This window comes from Pristis pectinata, chromosome 9, assembly GCF_009764475.1.
Source record: "Pristis pectinata isolate sPriPec2 chromosome 9, sPriPec2.1.pri, whole genome shotgun sequence".
In the NCBI taxonomy this organism is placed as follows: Eukaryota; Metazoa; Chordata; class Chondrichthyes; order Rhinopristiformes; family Pristidae; genus Pristis; species Pristis pectinata.
The window spans coordinates 66,948,278-66,967,624 of NC_067413.1; the positions used below are offsets into that span (position 1 = coordinate 66,948,278).

The following is a 19,347-nucleotide window of genomic DNA, read 5'->3' on the forward strand; positions in this document are numbered from 1 at the left end:
TTTTCTCTCCTCCTAGATAATAATCTGCCCGCTTATTTCTGCTTCCAAAGTGTACAACTGCACATTTCCCTACATTGAATCTCATCTGCCATTTCCTTGCCCATTCTCCTAAACTGTCTAGGTCCCTCTGCAACCTTCCTATCTCTTCAATACTCCCTACTCCTCCACCTATCTTGGTGTCATCCGCAAACTTAGCCACAAAACCATTTATTCCATCATCCAAAGCATTAATGTACAAGGTAAAAAGGAGCGGTCCCAACACCGACCCCTGCGGCACACCACTAGTAACCGGTAACCAACCAGAACGAGATCCTTTTATTTCCACTCTTTGCTTCCTGTCAACCAGCCAATGCTCCACCCATTCTGTTATCCTACCCGTAATTCCATGACCTCTCATCTTATTAATCAGTCTCTTGTGAGGCACCTTATCAAAGGCCTTTTGAAAGTCTAAATACACAACATCTACCGCCTCTCCCTTATCCACCTTACCTGTGATTTCTTCAAAAAACTCCAATAGGTTGGTCAGGCAGGATCTTCCCTTCACAAAACCATGTTGGCTAGGACCTAACCTGCCCTGCGCCTCTAGGTATTCCGTAACCCCGTCTTTGAGGATAGATTCCAATAACTTTCCCACCACTGACGTCAGACTAATAGGTCTGTAATTTCCTTTATGCTGCCTCCCACCTTTCTTATACAACGGAACTACATTTGCGACCCTCCAGTCCTCCGGAACCTTGCCGGAATCTATCGATTTCTGGAAAATAATCGCCAATGCCTCCGCTATCTCTAAAGCCACCTCCTTCAGAACCCGGGGATGCACCTCATCCGGTCCGGGAGACTTATCAGTCTTTAGTCCATTTAGTTTTCCTAGCACCTTCTCCCTAGTAATCTTAACTGAACTCAATTCCATTTCGTGAGACTCCTGACTAACCGGCACATTGCTGATGTCCTCCATGGTGAAGACCGATGCAAAATATTCATTCAATTCCTCTGCCATCTCTCTATCGTCCATTATAATAGCTCCTGCACCGTTATCAATTGGTCCTATATCAACCCGTGTCTCTCTTTTACACCTTATGTATTTAAAAAAACTCTTAGTATCCTTTCGAATGTTATCCTCCAACTTCCTTTCATAATTCATCTTTTCTTTCCTAATGACCTTCTTAGTTTCTCTCTGCAGGTTTTTAAAAGATTCCCAGTCTTCTGTTTTCCCACTAATTTTTGCTTCTTTGTACGCCGCCCCTTTTGCTTTTATTTTAGCCTTTACCTCTCTCGTTATCCACATTTGTGCCTTCTTTCCATTAAAAACCTTTTTTCTTGGAATATATCTATCCTGCAATTTCCTTATTTCCTGTAGAAATTCCTTCCATTTCTCCTCTGCTGTCCCTCCAGCCAGCTTACTCTTCCAATCAATTAGGGCCAACTCCTCTCTCATACCATTGTAATTTCCTTTGTTCCACTGAAATATCGAAACACCAGTTATCAGTTTCTCCTTCTCAAACTTGAAACTGAACTCAATCATATTGTGATCACTGGTTCCCAGTGGTTCCTTTACCTTTAGTTCCCTAATCACCTCTGGTTCATTACACAGCACCCAATCCAAAACAGCCGATCCCCTGGTGGGCTCTTCAACAAGTTGCTCTAGAAAAACATTCCTTAGACATTCCACAAACTCCCTCTCCTGAGTACTACCGCCATTCTGGATTTCCCAATCCACCTTCATGTTAAAATCCCCCATAATTATCTTCACATTGTCACTCTGGCATGCTTTTTCTATCTCAAACTGCAACTTATGGTCCACTTGCTGACTGCTATTAGGGGGCCTATATATGACTGCTACTATTGTCCTTTTACCCTTGCTATTCCTTAGCTCCACCCACAAGGATTCCACCTCCTCTGACCCAATATCCTTCCTTTCTATCGATTTTATATCACTACTAACCATCATGGCCACACCTCCCCCCTCTGCCTACCCGCCTATCCTTCCTATACACCCCTGTGTACCCCTGGACATTCAGTTCCCAATCACATCCGTCATAAAGCCATGACTCGGTGATTGCCACAATGTCGTATTTATTAACCTGTAGTTGTGCCACTAGGTCATCTACTTTATTCCTAATGCTACGTGCATTTAAATACAGTACGTTTAGTTCGGTATCTGCTATTAATTTTGTTGTACTTCTATTGTTCAGCAGATTATCCTGGCTTTACACCTGTCTATCCTTCTTACCATCTTCACTACATACTACCTTAGACATGTTCCTATATACCTCATCCCCTATCCTAACATTCTGTATCCTAACATCCTGACTTGTTGTACTTCTATTATTCAGCAAATTATCCTGATTTCTGGATCATTGGGGCCTCTTTTGGGGCAGGTATGACCTGTACAAAGAGGACTGGTTGTACTTGAATCCCAGGGGGACCAATAGCCTGGTGGGGAGGTTTGCTAAGGCTACTGTGGGGAGTTTAAACTAGAATTGTTGGGGAGTGGGATTCAAACTGGAGAGACTGGGGAAGAGGTGTTTGGCTCTCAAATAGAGAAAGCTAGTAGTAGGTACAAGAGGGAGGATAGGCAGGTGACAGAGAAGGGACGTGTTCAGACCGGTTTGAGATGTGTCTATTTTAATGCAAGGAGTATTGTGGACAAGGCGGGTGAGCTTAGAGCTTGGATAAATACTTGGAAATATGATGTGGTGGCCATTACAGAGACTTAGATGGCTCAGGGACTGGAATGGTTACTTCAAGTGCCAGGTTTTAGATGTTTCAGAAAGGACAGGGAGGGAGGCAAAAGAGGTGGGGGAATGGCACTCTTGATCAGAGATAGTGTCACAGCTGCAGAAAAGGTGGATGTCATGGAGGGACTGTCTACAGAGTCTCTGTGGGTGGAGGTTAGGAACAGGAAGGGGTCAATAACTTTACTGGGTGTTTTTTATAGGCCGCCCAGTAGTAACAGGGATATTGAGGAGCAGATAAGAAAGCAGATCCTAGAAAGTGTGATAATAACAGAGTTGTTGTGATGGGAGACTTTAATTTCCAAAACGTTGATTGGCATCTCCATACAGTGAGGGGCGTAGATGGGTTTGAGTGTAAGTGTGTTCAGGAAGGATTCTTGACACAATATATAGATAAGCCTACAAGAGGAGAGGCTGTGCTTGATTTGGTATTGGGAAATGAACCTGGTCAGGTGTCAGATCTCTCAGTGGGAGAGCATTTTGGAGATAGTGATCATAATTCTATCTCCTTTACGATAGCATTGGAGAGAGATAGGAACAGACAGACTAGAAAGTTGTTTACTTAGATTAAAGGGAATTAAGAGGCTCTCAGGCAGGAAATTGGAAGCTTAAATTGGGAACAGATGTTCTCAGGGAAAAGTACGAAAGAAACGTGGCAAATATTCAGGGGATATTTGGGTGGAGTTCTGCATAGGCACGATCCAATGAGACAGGGGAGTCATGAGAGGATACAGGAACTGTGGTCTACAAAGGCTATAATAAATCTAGTCAAAAAGAAAAGCTTACAAAAGGTACAGAGAACTAGGTAATGTTAGAGATCTGGAAGAGTATAAGGATAACAGGAAGGAGCTTAAGAAGGAAATTAGGAGAGCCAGAAGGGGACATGAGAAGGCCTTGGTGGGCAGGATTAAGGAAAACCCCAAGGCATTCTACAAGTAGGTGAAGGGCAAGAGGATAAGATGTGAAAGAATAGGGCCTATCAAGTGCAGCAGTGGGAAAGTGTGTATGGATTCGGAAGAAATAGCGGAGGTACTTAATGAATACTTTACATCAGTATTCACTATGGAAAAAGATCTGGGCGAGTGTTGTGAGGACTTGCAGCAGGCTGAAAAGCCTGAGCATGTAGATATTAGGAAAGAGGAGTTGCTAGAACTTTTGGAAAGCATCAAGTTGGACAAGTCGCCGGGACCAGATGAGATGTACCCCAGGCTGCTGTGGGAGGTGAGGGAGGAGATTGTGGAGCCTCTGGCGATGATCTTTGCATCATCGAGTGGTTGTTGAAGGGTCGTATTCTGCGTGGTCATCGGTGACCAGTGGTGTACCTCAGGGATCTGTCCTGGGACCCTTACTCTTTGTGATTTTTATAAACGCCCTGGATGAGAAAGTGGAGGGATGGGTTAGTAAGTTTGCAGATGACACAAAAGTTGGATGTGTAGTGGATAGTATAGAGGGCTGTCAGAGGTTACAGTGGGACATAGATAGGATGCAAAGTTGGGCTGAGGAGTGGCAGATGCAGTTCAACCCAGATAAGTGTGAAGTGGTTCAGTTTGGTAGGTCAAATATGATGGCAGAGTATAATATTAATGGTAGGACTCTTGGCAGTGTGGAGGATCAGAGGGATCTTGGGGTCCGAGTCCATAGGACGCTCAAAGCAGCTGCAAGGTTGACTCTGGGGTTAAGAAGGCATATGGTGTATTGTCCTTCATCAATCGGGGAATTGCATTTAGGAGCCAAGAGGTATTGTTGCAGCTATATAGGACCCTGGTCAGACCCCACTTGGAGTACTGTGCTCAGTTCTGGTTGCCTCACTACAGGAAGGATGTGGAAGCCATAGAAAGGGTGCAGAGGAGATTTACAAGGATGCTGCCTGGAATGCGGAGCATGCCTTATGAAAGCAGGTTGAGGGAACTTGGCCTTTTCTCCTTGGAGCGACGGAGGATGCGAGGGGACCTGTTGGAGGTGTATAAGATGATGAGAGGCATTGATCGGGTAGATAGTCAGAGGCTGTTCCCCAGGGCTGAAATGGTTACCACAAGAGGACACAGGTTTAAGGTGCTGGGGAGTAGGTATAGAGGAGATGTCAGGGGTAAGTTTTTTACTCAGAGAGTGGTGAGTGCGTGGAATGGGCTGCCGGCAACGGTGGTGGAGGTGGAAATGATAGGGTCTTTTAAGAGACTTTTGGATAGGTACATGGAGCTGAGAAAAATAGAGGGCTATAGGCAAGCCTTGTAATTTCTGAGGTAGGGACATGCTCGGCACAGCTTTGTGGGCCTAAGGGCCTGAAATGTGCTGTAGGTTTTCTATGTTTCTATTCCTGATTGCTACTGTGCTTCACATTTTGAAATCTTCCCGTCATTCCCTTGTCTGATTTCTTTTGCTTCTTGCCATTGTCTATCAAATTTTGCTAATTGATCATCTATTGAATTGCTTTGAAGATTCCATTACTTGAATTACAATACACAAAATAAACATCAGATCTTATATAAGGCAATCTGGGCAATCAAAATATTTAATGTTACATAGAACATAGAACGTAGAACAGTACAGCACAGGAACAGACCTGTCGGCCTACGATATCTGTGCTGGCCATAATGCCAATTTAAATTGCACTTCTGCCTGAACAAGGCCTATACCCCTCAATTCCCTGCCTGTTCATGTGCCTGTCTAAATGCCTTTTAAATGTTGCTATCATATCTGCTTCTACCACTTTCCCTGGCAGCACGTTCCAGGCAGTTACCACTTGCTGTATAAAAAAACTTGCCATGTAAATTTCCTTTAATCTTTCCTCCTCTCATGTTAAATCTATGCCCTCTAGTATTTGACATTTCCACCCTGGGAAACGACTCTGACTCTTTACCCTGTCTGCATCTCTCATAATTTTATATACTTCTATCAGGTCTCCAATCAGTCTCCAATGCTCCAGCGCAAACAATCTAAGTTTGTCCAACCTCTCCTTATAGCTAATACTCCCTAATCCAGGCAACATCCTGGTGAACCTCTTCTGCACACTCTCCAAAGCCTCCGCATCCTTCCTGTAATGCAGGGTTGCACACACTATACCGTAAAGAGGCCTGTCTAAGGTTTTATACAGCTGCAGCATGACTTCCCGTCTTTTATACTCAACACCCAACTGACGAAGGCAAGCATGCTGTATGCCTTCTTTACCAACCTATCTACTTGTGTTTCAACTTGCATGGAGATATAGACTTGCATTCCCAAGATCTCTCTGTACATCAATGCTTCTAAGGGTCCTGCCAGTTATTGTATACTTGCCTCTAACATTTGACCTCCCAAAGTGCAACACCTCACACTTCTCTGGATTAAACTCCATCTGACATTTCTCTGCCCAAGTTTCCAACTGGTTTATATCCTGCTGAATCCTTTGACAATTCTTAGAATATGGACTCTTTTTTTATTAATAAGTTGTATTAAACAATGTATTATTAATTGTTTTCAATAATTTTGTTACAACTTCAAATATATATTAAAATTACTTTAATGAATTATTACATTTAATTATTAATTGGAATGTTTAATGCTATTATTTTATAATAGAGTTAAATATTCCAATTTATAATTAAATTCTTCTGCCATGCCTTCTCTGACATAATGGATCATGTTTAGGATTGCTAGCTATTCTGCTCCAACTAGGTCCTGTTAAAAACTCAAAGCCTGGGCTGAGATCTAAGCTATTGGAATCTTGATTTCTATGATGCTCTCTCATACTGCTGGCCAGTTCATGCCAAAGCTGGCCCACTGTTATCGTTCAGAAAACAACAGTGATAAGTAGCCACTAGTTGCAATGTTCAAGTTGAGAAATTGTGCCAACAGAAAACTGAAGATGAAACCCAAGATTATCAAGATAAGGAATGGAGAGAAATTCAAAAGGAAGTTTTAGAAGAAAAAGAAGGCTCTTGTCTGAGGACATTGAAATAATTGATCCTAGATTACAAAGGATTAAGCTAATTCCTAGCTCCATGCACTAAATACGTGATGTGGCAGTACAAACACATTGTCCTCTGCATTTAAAATTGGGTTCTTTTGAGATCAATAGCACTAGATTTTGGAACTGGATTATAATGCCAGCCACTAGTATATGGCTTATTTACTGCATGTGAGCAATAGACTCTGGCTGTATATTTTTTTATCCTCAAGAACCTATTAGTCTTGACAACGGTGATCATAACTTCTTCCATAACACCGCTACTTCCAAGTTACACATATTCCAAACCTAGACTCTGTGATTCTTTCATTTTCATTGGATCAGCATTCTGCAAATCGCTAACCAACTTCACTTCAATGACTGCAGGCTTTCAGGAAAAAAAATCATCATTCACTCTCAGGACAATTAAGTACCAAAGAATGGGAGCAGAAACAGGTCATTTGACCTGTTGAGACTACTCCACTATTCAGTAAGACCATGGCTGGTCTGATCATGACCTCAACTCCACCTTCCTGCCTGTTCCTCATAATTCTTGATTCCAAGAATCCATCTCAATATTGGATATTTTCAATGACTTTAACTTGAGGAGTAAAGAACTCCAAATGTTCATGTCCTTCTAAGAAAAGAAATTTCTCCTCATTTCTGTCTTACGAGAGAGGTCATATACTTTGAAATTATGCCCCGATGAAATTAGCCATACATATAGCTTGGCCTGTAACATCGGCATCTCAAGGTCAAACTTTAAAAAAAAGTAGGAGTGTGGTCCTGTGGTTTGTGTGCAGACTTCTGGGCATAAGAAAGTGCTTGGAAATGTTGTGATGATTGACAGCTCTGAGAACTGGATGTGACCTGAATAATAATTGGTGGGGAGGGAATGTGTGATAGTATCCTGGGGTATGGTTGGAGTGGGAGCCAAGCCTCAGACCCTGGAGCACTGGGAAGGATCTGGCAGTGACTGGGACAATTAGGAAGAGCATTACAAAGAAGGGTTGCAGGTGATCTCAGGGAACACTGGCAATAGAAACACATGGTGTTTGGTGTGAGGATGGGACCAATGAGAGGTACCAGAAGAGAGCGGAGAGACAAAAGATACTTATTTGGGATAGTTGAGTTCGAGGAGGGGTAGAATTTATTTCCTGTGCAATAAATTTTAGAAGCCTGTATTATTTATTTCCTCTGGTTTGAAGTTAACTGTACTGACTTTAAACATTGAATCAATTCTCAGTTGTGGTAAGGACTATATTGGTAGGTGGTAATTGCAGGAGATAGGCAACAGGAAGGATGCAAGGAGCACCATAGCTCCATCTATCCCAGAGATGGACCTACAAGGCTTTGTGGTTGAATAATCATTAGCACCATCTAACTTGAAGATTAAGCTTAGAGAACATAAGTAGAGAACAGAGTTAGAGGTGTGCAAAATAGCTCCAAGGTAACACTGAGCCATGAGCCCATCTATTTCCCGTTAGATTTGCTGGTGAAGGAAAATCCACCTCACAGTGAAATAGTAAGGCTTACAGTAATGTGGGAATCAGACAAATAGTTGATTACAGCAAAGGTTCTCTTCTGTAGCACAGGCTTTGGAATCAGGAGACCCAAAACTTAGATGATGTACTGCCAATGGCTGGAGGGTGCAATTGCAGTTTGGCTGGGGTTTGCATTATAAATATGGAATAGCAATTTATAAAAGCAAAAGATGACAGAAAGTACATATTTTTATGTTTTAAATTTCAAGGATAATCAGGTAATTATAACGTTTTGTAATTCTAGGCAGTCAGAGGTGAGTTAACTAGAGATCAGTAAATTGCTTGCAGATTTTAAGCTGCAAGTCAAAGGCTTGCTTTCTTTTTGTAACAAGGTGTGATACATTGGAGTGTAGCTTCTGTTGTGTAACAAGTGAAGGGTAATAGATACAAGCTAGTTCTAAGAATGGGTGAAATTTTACACTGAATTACTCATCACTTGAAAAAGAACTTGCTTTTTTTGTAAGAAAATCTATTTACAAAGCTGTATTATCCTCTTATTCATCCATTGGTAAGATTGCTTGTCAAAGATAACAGACCAACTCACATTATTACAGGAACACTATCATAGTTTTACGAATGAATTGACAAGTTCACATGGTTCATCGCTGAGTCTTCCCTTCTCTTTTTTGACCTCCCTCTCTCGATTTCAGGGAACAGGTAAGCACTAATATCAATTACAAGCCTACCAACTCCCACAGCCATCTTGCCTACATCTTCTATTCGCTGCTTCCTGTAAGGACTCCATTTTCTAGGTACTCTGGCTCTGTTGTATCTGTTCTGACAATGAGATTTCTACACTGGTGTTTTTGAGATACCTTCATATTTCTTTAACCACAGATGATACCTGACCTGCTGAGTATTGCCCTTCTCTTTTATTTCAGATTTCCAGCAAAGGCTGTGCCTCTGTCTCCTAGTTCCAGCATTGTTTGTTTGCTTTTTTCCCTTCCCTCTGCCCTCATTCATCTCCCTCTGTTTACAACACCTCCAGGTAGATTCACTAGAGTTAGTAAGCATTCATGACCCTGTCTTAGGTGGCACCAACAACATTTGCCTCTTCCGGATTCTCCTGGTCTCCACCTCATTGCAGACATTCCCTGTGCTCTCCACCCTCCTCCTTCTCTACAATTTAAACATGGTTGTTCTCTTACTTTTCCAGTTCTAGTGAAAAGCCATTGACCTGAAAATTGCTTTGGAGGAAGGAGACAGAGAGTGGTAGTGGAGGATTGTTATTCGGATTGGAGGCCTGTAACCACTGGTGTGCTGCAGGGATCGGTGCTGGGTCCACAGTTGTTTGTTATCTATATTAACGGTTTGGATGATAATCTTGTTAACGTGGGTATTAAGTTTGTGGATGACACCAAAATTGGTGATGTAGTGGACAATGAAGAAGGATATCTAAGACTACAACAGGATCTGGATGATCTGGGGAAGTGGGCCAAGGAATGGCAGATGGAATTTAACTCGGAGAAGTGCGAGGTGTTGCATTTTGGTCAGTTAAACCAGGGCAGGAATTACACAGTAAATGGTAGGGCCCAGGGGAGTGTTGTAGAACAGAGAGACCAAGGGATACAGAGTACATAGTCCCCTGAAAGTGGCAACACAGGTAGACAGGGTGGCAAAGAAGGTGGTTGGTACACCCGCCTTCATTGGTCAGGGCATTGCATACAGGGATTGTGAGGTCACGTTACAGCTTTACAAGTCTTTGGTGAGACCACACATGGAGTATTGTGTGCAGTTTGGTCACCCAGCTATAGGAAGGATGTCATTAAGCTGGAGAGGAAAGATTCACAGGGATGTTACAGGGATTGGAAGACTTAAATTATAAGGAGAGGCTGGATAGGCTGGGACTTCTTGGTGACTGTGTATATAAAGTCATGAAGGCTGTAGAAAAGGTGGATGGTCACAGTCTTTCTCCCAGGGTGGGTGGGTCTAAAACCAGAGGACACAGATTTAAGGTGAGAGGGGAAAGATTTAAAAGGCACCTTTTTCACACAGAGGGTGGGGTGGGTATATGGAACAAGTTGCAAGAGGAAGCTGTAGAGGCAGAATAGAAAAGGCTTGGGGAGGAAATGGGCCAAACACAGGCAACTAGGACTGGCTCAGAAAGACATCTCAGTAGACATGGACAAGTTGGGCTGAAGGACCCGTTTCCATGCTGTTTAACTCTATGAATCACTAGTTCAGTGGATTTCTGTCACCAATAGTGAACATGTTGATTTCTGTTATATACACATAATGGCAGCAGCAATTTTAACCAGTAAGTAGGAAAAAAATTGTTCATCTTAATTAATTTTGACCATATAAAAATCAGATTTTCAAATTTTGGAAGATGAAAGATTGCAACGTTGGGGATCATTTTGGAAATATCTCTTCAGCTAAGATCCTTCAATTGTTAACTACTTGCACGTTTTTCACTTTTATATAACATATCAAATGGAATGCCTTAGATGCAGCTGGACACAAAGTTGTGAGTCACCCGGTTTCAAGGAAACATTGAGCTAGATGAGACAAATGGAGCCCTCCATCTATAATTTTCTTTGAATCTTCTTATTATGTGAAAGTTATATATGTGATATAAATACACAAATGAGGTCATTACAGAGCGTAGTACATCGTCGATAGTTATTTTAACATTAATATCATATCCACAAATATTCTCCTGTGCAGTCAATTTAATTGTAACTTGACAAGGACTTTCTTCAAAATAGCTTCCAGGTTTTTATGAGTTTTCTCTGTTTGGGAATAATGACAGAGCCTCCATATATTTTTCAAATTAATATGTCATCTCAAATGATCAACTTAAATATGAATAATTTCTAGCTTATTACTGCTAAGCCACTCTTTTTCTTGTATATATTCCTTCTGTTTTCTCTACTCAAGTTATTCATTATTATGATCTTATCTACTTTACACTTTCATAGGATGGGGAAATCATAGTTGATCTGCCAGAAAGTAGATCTGGATTTGGGAAATGACCCAATTACAACTCATTTTCCTTTCCGAAATTCCAGGTAGCTGAGATGAGAACTCCTACCACTCACTGTGGAAACTTAAATCAGTCAAACCTGGGAACAAAACCTCAGTGCCCTTCACTATGTGTATTCACACGCAAATTCTTTCTTAGGTAACAGTTTTGGAAGCAGAGTAACTAGCAGATGCTCCAGGGTCACAAGTTTCTTCATAGAGTTTACTGGCCATATGCCATTTTCAAGAATAAAATGCTTAGTTTTGATTTGGTTAATAGGCACAAGAAAGCTGAATCATAATCTACCAAATAGGAAAGGCTGGAAACACTCAGCAGGTCAGACAGCATTGGTGGAAAGAGAAGCAGAGTTAAAGTTCTGACATGAAACATTAACTCTATTTCTCTCTCCACATAGACTGCCTGACCTGCTGAGTGTTTCCAGCATTTTCTGTTTTTAGATTTTCAGCATCTACAGCTTGTTAATTTTCAGTTCTAATCGATTAACATTTATCCACATTAAACTTGATATCTATCAATGTTACCGGAGTCAAAACCAAGTGGTCATGGTTTGGTGGGATAGTAAAATGATGTTTTCAGATTAGAGCCCAAACAATCTTCAATCTCACTCCTCCTTTTGGTTTTAATGATGACAGAATGGTTGGGATGGGCTGCTGATCCACTCATAAAAGGCATGGACCCTATTTAAATATTTTATTGCATCTGCACGTGTCAGTTATTTTTTCCCTCCCTTTCTGATTTAGACCTGGCCAACAAGAAACCCCAAAGACAAAGGGAGGCAGCATTGATAGGGTATTGCTTTTCCAACATTACTTGTGTGCCTGGAAGGGGAAAGTTTAGCTCTGACTCTCCAAGCTAACCTGCTTCCCCATAACGGACTTTCACTCACTGCTGTGCATTCTCTCTGGAGCCATGTTATCCTCCTAATCTGGCCTTTGATTACCCCACCCAGTCTATCTTATCTTCATGCCTATCACCTTCTTCTGTGCTACCTGGTTGTGACCTCAGATTTCCTCAAAATCTCTTTACTGCTGCTCCATTATTGATACCACCCCTCAGAAGGTCCTTCCCTTTCTACCTTCCTCTCAATTTCCACCACCTCACCCACTCACAGTCCTCCCCGCAGCCTCTGGCAGCAGCCTCCATTCTTCAAAGACATCCATCTCCAATTTCCTCCTCAACCACAGCCTCTGATCTTCATCCACCATGGCTTTTCTGATCCCTCTGTACAACCTGTGGTACACACTGGGGTTTGGGGTCATGGACTTGTTCACCTCATAGTCATTCAGATAGGGAGATGACAAGTGTTTATCATATCCCGCTAATAAAGTTTGCAGTACCTGGTGAAAACCTATTTCTCCAATTTTCCTGAAGGTTAAATTGTCAAGCTCCACAGCTGTGTCCACCCATAATATTGAATGATTACGTACAAGGCCATTATGGCAATTCTACAATTTAATCAGGGTTCTTTATTGCTTTGTTTTCTGGAGATATTTCCTTGAAAACGAGTGGAAAAGTTCCTGCTGATAATTCCACAGACATACAGTATATTCTGCCTTGGCTTTGTATCCTTTTACATTGCCCTAATGTTTCAAAGTTTTCCTAGAGATCGTGAGGAGAATTATGCCTATACTGAACATTGACACCTCATATTTGTCCATGTGCTCCAGTGAAGGGGTCTTCAGTGAAACTTGCATTACAAGCCTGCGCTGGACTGTAAGGGAAATGTCACAGGAATGTATGACACCAATAGATAGTTAAAGGTCCTGCAGCCCATCCAGCTTATGCCTCTTGACAATGCCTTGTGCACCACAGCATATATACCTGGAAATTGAATGGACCAGTTTAGATGCATTGAACTGCTGTGGAGATATCCAGTTTTTCAGACTCAAGGTGTCAATGAATAGGCCTAACATCAGTAAAAGGCCTTTCTTTCAGACGCTATTCCAGAACACACAATGGTCATCAAAGGTAAAGTGCCATAGGAGAGGTCCATAGGAGAGGTCCATAGGAGAGGTCCATAGGAGAGGTCCATGATTGTGGGGAGGGTCAGGGATCAGAAAAATGGTCACCAGACATGGATTGGAAGTGTGGGGTTTAGGCTAGGATCAAAACAGTAGGGTAAGGCCAAGATCATTAGAAGGGTTGAGCCTGATTCAGAAGGATAAAGGTAGAGAGGGGTAGGGAATTGTTAGAAGAGTTCAGGTTTGGGTCTGCTGCTGGGGATTGTGGTAAGGCGGCAGGATCTGTGGTCATGGTGGCAGTTAGATCGGTGATTGTGGGGTGGGGAGGGTGATAGTTATGACCTCAGAGGTCAGGGCTCATAGTGGAAGGCTACCTGAGTCGGGTTCCCTGTGCTAGATTCTAGGCAAGTTGCCTTCAAGTAAAGTTGGATCCAGCCTCACAAGCTTCCAGATTAGTGCCCATGGGCATCACATGTGGTGTGTAGGTGGGGTGAGCAGCAGGGAAATGGTGTTCTGGCACACTAGTGAAGGTCCCTCCACATATTCAGATTCCCCTGTGTGTTCACTTCTCTGACACACAGGAGACCCAGGATAAGAACCATGGACTAAGCAGTTTGCTGTAAATCCCTGATTTTCCTTTTTATTTTTCATTGAAGTGAAATTTCATATTGCACAGGAACCCAGTGCTACTTGATCCAATTTCTCAGCAATGCATTCCTTAGTGTCCATCTCCACCTAAAATATGTGTAATAAAGGGACTGCAGAAAGTGCAGAAGAAAATGTTTTTATGGGCAAAGTCAGGTCTCAATCTCGAAGCAGTGACAAGCGATAAGGTGCGCAAGTCTTTGCACAATAGACAAGCAAATGAAGGTTGCAGGATTTCAAGAGAAAGGTTTTGCTTTTATGATCTGCAAACAACTATAATACATGAATTGCAATAAACCATAACACCTGAGAAATTTCATCAGATAAAAGTTGTCTTACGTTCTGTTTTCCAACAATATTATCAAAAGGAAGCTCGGGACTCCAGGAACCTTCGGTAAATGTTGCAGTGGTATTTTTTGTGTCACAGGATGTACTGGATTCTTTCATAATGTCTTCAGGAAGAGTTAGTAGGCTTTCTTCTGGCTGTTTTATCAGATATGTTTCAATGTTATGTTTTCTCAGAAACTCATTTCTCTCTTTTCCGTGCCCTTCTTCCACCTCATAATCATCATTTAGACAATCTAGTGTTGCCTTGGAAATGTGAATCCTCCTGCAAAACACCAAATAAAACATGTTCATGGAATAGCTCCCCCAGAAACCTTAATAACAAGGGCATTTGTTTTGAATTTATCATCAGATGAAGATTAAATTGCTTATGGCTTGTGTAAAGGTCAAGATATTTACCCAGGGATTCCACCAGACTCCAGTTTGTTTGCAATATCAACATCCCAGGACCAGACGTCAAATTGCCATTTCCGAAGCCCGAGCACTCCACAAAGTACAGATCCAGAGTGGATACCTATACGCATGTCAATCTCATGTTTTGTATGTACTCTCACATATCTATCAGGAAAAAAAACAATCATTACGGGTTTTCAAACATTAAGACTTGCTGCTTGTTGTAATTGTCATAAGATATTGTGCAAATAGAAACAGGTTAACATCTTCATTAAAAGAAAGGTTAGAGGGATATTTTAAGTTTTAATGTGCTAATATTCACACAGCATAGTTCTGACTCCATTGTGATTTCCCAGTTTACATTCCATCCAGTAGGAATATACCCCATTTGAATACCATGGGAAACACAGCAGCATAACATTTACACTTAACTCCAGTTATTTTGAAGGTATGTTTCTCTTTTTAAAAAAAACATTAAAAAGGCATATTAAAAAGTGCGTAATATTTACACCATAGCTTCATGCATTATAGGCCACCTTCAACTGGCATGTAGCATCACTCTGAATAAGGAGAGCTTTATTTGCTTAGCTTTTCTTGCACATGTAATTTACACTTTGCTGCTCCTTGCTCCATATCCCTTTTCAACAAGTGATGTAATAGGGCCGAGTATTTTTGCAAGAAGAATGGAAGGATTCATGTGTAGTATTGCATCATCTCTGGGAGCAACCTGAGGTCTGTTATACTTTAAGGTTTTGGCACATTTGTGATGGCCACTGCATTTTCCTTCATTGGTTGACAGACAGTGAACTTTAAGCCAGGGACTCTCATTTTCATTGCAAAAATGCACATTACATCACTTCAACCTTGCATTGTGTTCCTCCAATCTCCTGAGCAATTCCTCCAAAACTGGACTTTCTTCTATGTTCATGAAAATCAACAAATCAATTTGGATACACAAGCAGTGGTCCACACCTGCAAGATTTTATCCTTTATGGCCAGGAAACTCTTGGGCAAGGTCTTGATTCCATGGGATTCCTTGTTTACAAGAATGATCCTGCATGCATGTTGTTGATCAGCTGATTATCTTGGTCAGCATTTAAATGTGCGTAAGTATGTGTGGTGTCCAATTTTGCGAATCCTTTGATTCTGCTAACTCTGCATGCAATTCTTTTGAAATGAAGAGTGAATATTGTTCATCATCTACAGTTTAGTTCAGTATGGCCTTGTAGTCTCCATACAACTGCATTGTTTTGTCTGCCTTAAGCACAGCCACTATTGGCATGGCCCATCTGCTGTTGTTTCTTGTATAAGCACACTTTTTTTCTAGCCTGTCCATTTCCCAACTCTGCAGAGGATGGTCTAGGCTTGTAATAAATCTTCTTTGCATCTGGTTTGATGAGAATGTGCACATTGTGCTCCTGTTATGGCATTGGAGCTGTCTTTGAACATATTGCCATCGCTTTCCAGCAATGTGTTAATGCTGACTTTGAAGTGGCAATGCTGAAAACATTCTTCCAGAATGGCTTGATCTGTATCAGCCAGTTCCTCTACATTTAAGTCAGCTTGTTTTCATTATTGGCTACAATAATGGGAATTGTATTCACTTTCTGCTGCGATGCACTGTTTACTCCATGTGCTCTAATAAGGGTGAAACATCACCAGAGAAGGTTTTCACTTTTATGGTGCTTTCTGTCAATGAAATCTTGTTAAAATTGCTGGATGAAATGTCTTGAGCTATTATTAAACAGTCTGTGGAAATACCAACTCACACATGTTCATTAATGAATACCTTTACTTGAAAATCTGTCTGTTTGCTGCAATTACTACTTGATGCATAGATGCAGTACAACTGATGTTCTTCATTGTCTGAATGGATTTACAAATAATTAAACTTTGCTTTCTGTTTTCACTTTGAACTCCAATGGAAATTGCTGCTGTGGCTTGTCTTAGCACTGAATCTGGAGGCTGTCAAAACGTGAGCCACCTTTTGACAACTGAAACACCTGGTTGTTCTAACCTGACAAGACACTGGTGCATGTTTACCATTGGAACAACAGCTGACTCAAATGATATGTTTAAGATTCCATTTTGTAGTTTCAGACTTTGGTATGGCTCTCCATCTGTGGATTTCAGCCATGTCAGTTGTTTATGGTGGATGAAATTTTCCAAACATTCTTAGATGCTATTTCCATTGCCACAACAATTTACGTGCAAGTTTGAGTGACTGGTTTTGCCTGTATGAAAGCTTTGATTGAATTTCTTCATCTATGAGTTGACATACAAACTTATAATGTTGGTACTATCTGAAAATGCAGGACAATTGTAATGCAAGGATGAATTCATTAATGAAACAACATATTCATAATGATCTTGCTCTTCTTCTGTCTCCTTTTTCAACATATGCAGCTATCAGCAAGTACTAGGGGCCTTGTATTGAAGTTTCTGTACATCACTGAACAAGACATTTTTCACAGGAGGATATACCAATGTTCTGCATGCTTCTGGCCCAATTTCTGTCAAGAGTGTTACTTTATTATGCTTGCATAACTCAAGTTTTTCGGGTCTCATGATATGATTTTCTCCTGTAACCTCTAGAATATTATTTGTTTTGAAGAACATATCCATTCATTCAATGTATAAGCTGAACAGTTCATGACCTTTGTTATAAATCCTGAGGGTCCCTATGTAGCCTGTCAGAGAAATCATGACACAATCCTTTTCAACTGTGACACAGGCAGTTTGGTGTATGATAGTCCAGTGCTAAACTAATATCACTGTCCCCTGCCACTGTGGTTTGCTGTCCTATGTGCTCTCGTTGGTACATTATGGATGGCTATGGTAAACAAGATTCCATGCAAGTGTTATTGGAAAATTATGGAAAAGAATTGATTCTGGTGCTACAAAACTTGTCAAGTGAGGGCAATTAGTGTCCTTCAATGACCCTGAAGAAAAACTACCTGAGATCCCATCCTTTCTGCAATTTGTAATGTTTTCACATTATAGTATAGGCAGATAAAAGAAAGTTGCATTTTATTTGCAAGGTAGAACTCTTAACCTGTATACATGTTGTTCCAGTCAATGCTGCATTATTATGAAGCAGGCAACATCACCTTACTCTAAGGCTGATTTTTAGGGCAAGCACGGTAGTGTAGCGGTTAGTGTAACGCTATTACAGTGTCAGCGACCCAGGTTCAATTCCGGCCACTGTCTCTAAGGAGTTTGTATGTTCTCCCCGTTACTGTGTGGTTTTCCTCTGGGTGCTCCAATTTCCTCCCACATTCCAAAGAGGTAGGGGTTAGGAAGTTGTGGGCATGCTATGTTGGTTCCGGAAGCGTGGCGACACTTGCAGGCTGCCCCCTAAACAGTCTACGCAAAAGATGCGTTTCACTGGTGTTTTCATGTACATGTGACTAATAAAGATATCTTATCTTATCTAAAAACAGTGTTGCAATATGTCCACACATGTAACTAAACACAAGTCAATTATCTTTCAAAGGAACTTTCATCCAACAAGCATTTTACTGCATGTTAAGTGCAAAACCTTTCTCAAGAGAACATGGCTACAAGTCAAACAATAAACCCTATAAAGAACATGTTCAAGACAACTGCCATGACTCACCAGTACACCCAACCTGGTGTCCAGCACCCCCTACGCGTTCCCCCCCCACCCACTGTTAATCAAACAATCACAGCACCAGCTGCTCAGAAGCACATATTCAGTCTTTGATAAAAGTGACAAAGGTGTGGTCAAGTTTGGTGAAAGTAAACTCTGCAGAAATATCTATTAGTTGAACCTGAAGAATAATTAACAGCAATTGTCTAAATGTTTGGAGAGTGGACTAGTGCACTACAGGACATTGTTAACAGCAGGATGCAGAAATTCAAACCAACGTTTGGCTGACAGTTTAGAAGGAGACACAATTATAAAAATAGTTTTTATGCATTGTTTAGAATCAGAGTGGAGAATAATGGGGTTTTGGTTGGGACTGTGGGGGGGGGGAGAATAGGGTAAGATGGGATGGGGACCAGAACAAAATAAATTCTTTAAATTGGGGCACAGCAAAAAAATTGGTGAACCTTTGCACAGATTATGCATAAATAAGGCTTTAGTGATGATACCAGAGGATAAAACTGGAATAAAAAATATTTAACATCTGTCAATTAATTTTCCTTTGCCTAAATTGGAGCATGCTATCCATACAACCAATAGTTTATCATTTACTTAAGCAATTTCCAGTCTCAGAGCTCAGATGGTAACTCAGATGGTTACCCATGTTATTGAGGCCTTTCTAGTTTTTTCTTTGTAACTTACTTGTACAAACTATCTTTAAACACCAAAGAAAATCCCTGTAATTCATACAGAAAGAAAATAATGGACACTGAGTCCTGGAGAAAATGTTGGAGAAGAAAGGTCATGTGCGAAATCCTGTCAGGCAGGGAGTTGCAGAAAATAAGGGCAAGATTGGCGAAGATTCTGTAGCATAGGTATTGGAAGGACAGGAGAAACAAGTAGATGATATACATATATAGCCAGCCAAAAGCTTAACTTGAGCACCTGATAATCAAAATAATGAGAAATAATACTTTTGAAAACAAAATTTCAAAATTTCAAGGTCTGAAACATTATTCATTTCTCAAACCAAGAGGCCCAGTCCAGAAAATTCCTGACAATGCAGATAGACTTGGGTTAGGAATATAGGAGAGTACCTGTTTGGCAGTTCTTGTTAGGTTCAACAGGCTTTAAAGAAACAAAGCTGTAGGTAGATGCAAAATAAACCTCATAAACTAAATAACTTAATGTCTTGGAATATAAAAA

The 19,347-nt window shown here is 41.1% G+C and overlaps 1 protein-coding gene across 2 annotated transcripts in view; it reads right to left on the reverse strand.

Moving 5' to 3' along the window:
- Nucleotides 1-19,347, reverse strand: part of adcy8 (adenylate cyclase 8 (brain)) — a 97,580-nt gene that overhangs the window by 51,059 nt on the left and 27,174 nt on the right. For both annotated transcript variants that reach the window (XM_052023382.1, XM_052023381.1), the window contains exons 6-7: nt 14,538-14,696; nt 14,133-14,403 (exon numbers count right to left, since the gene is read on the reverse strand). In XM_052023382.1, the coding sequence (XP_051879342.1) occupies nt 14,133-14,403; nt 14,538-14,696 (430 nt within the window). The remainder of the gene's footprint in view (nt 1-14,132; nt 14,404-14,537; nt 14,697-19,347) is intronic.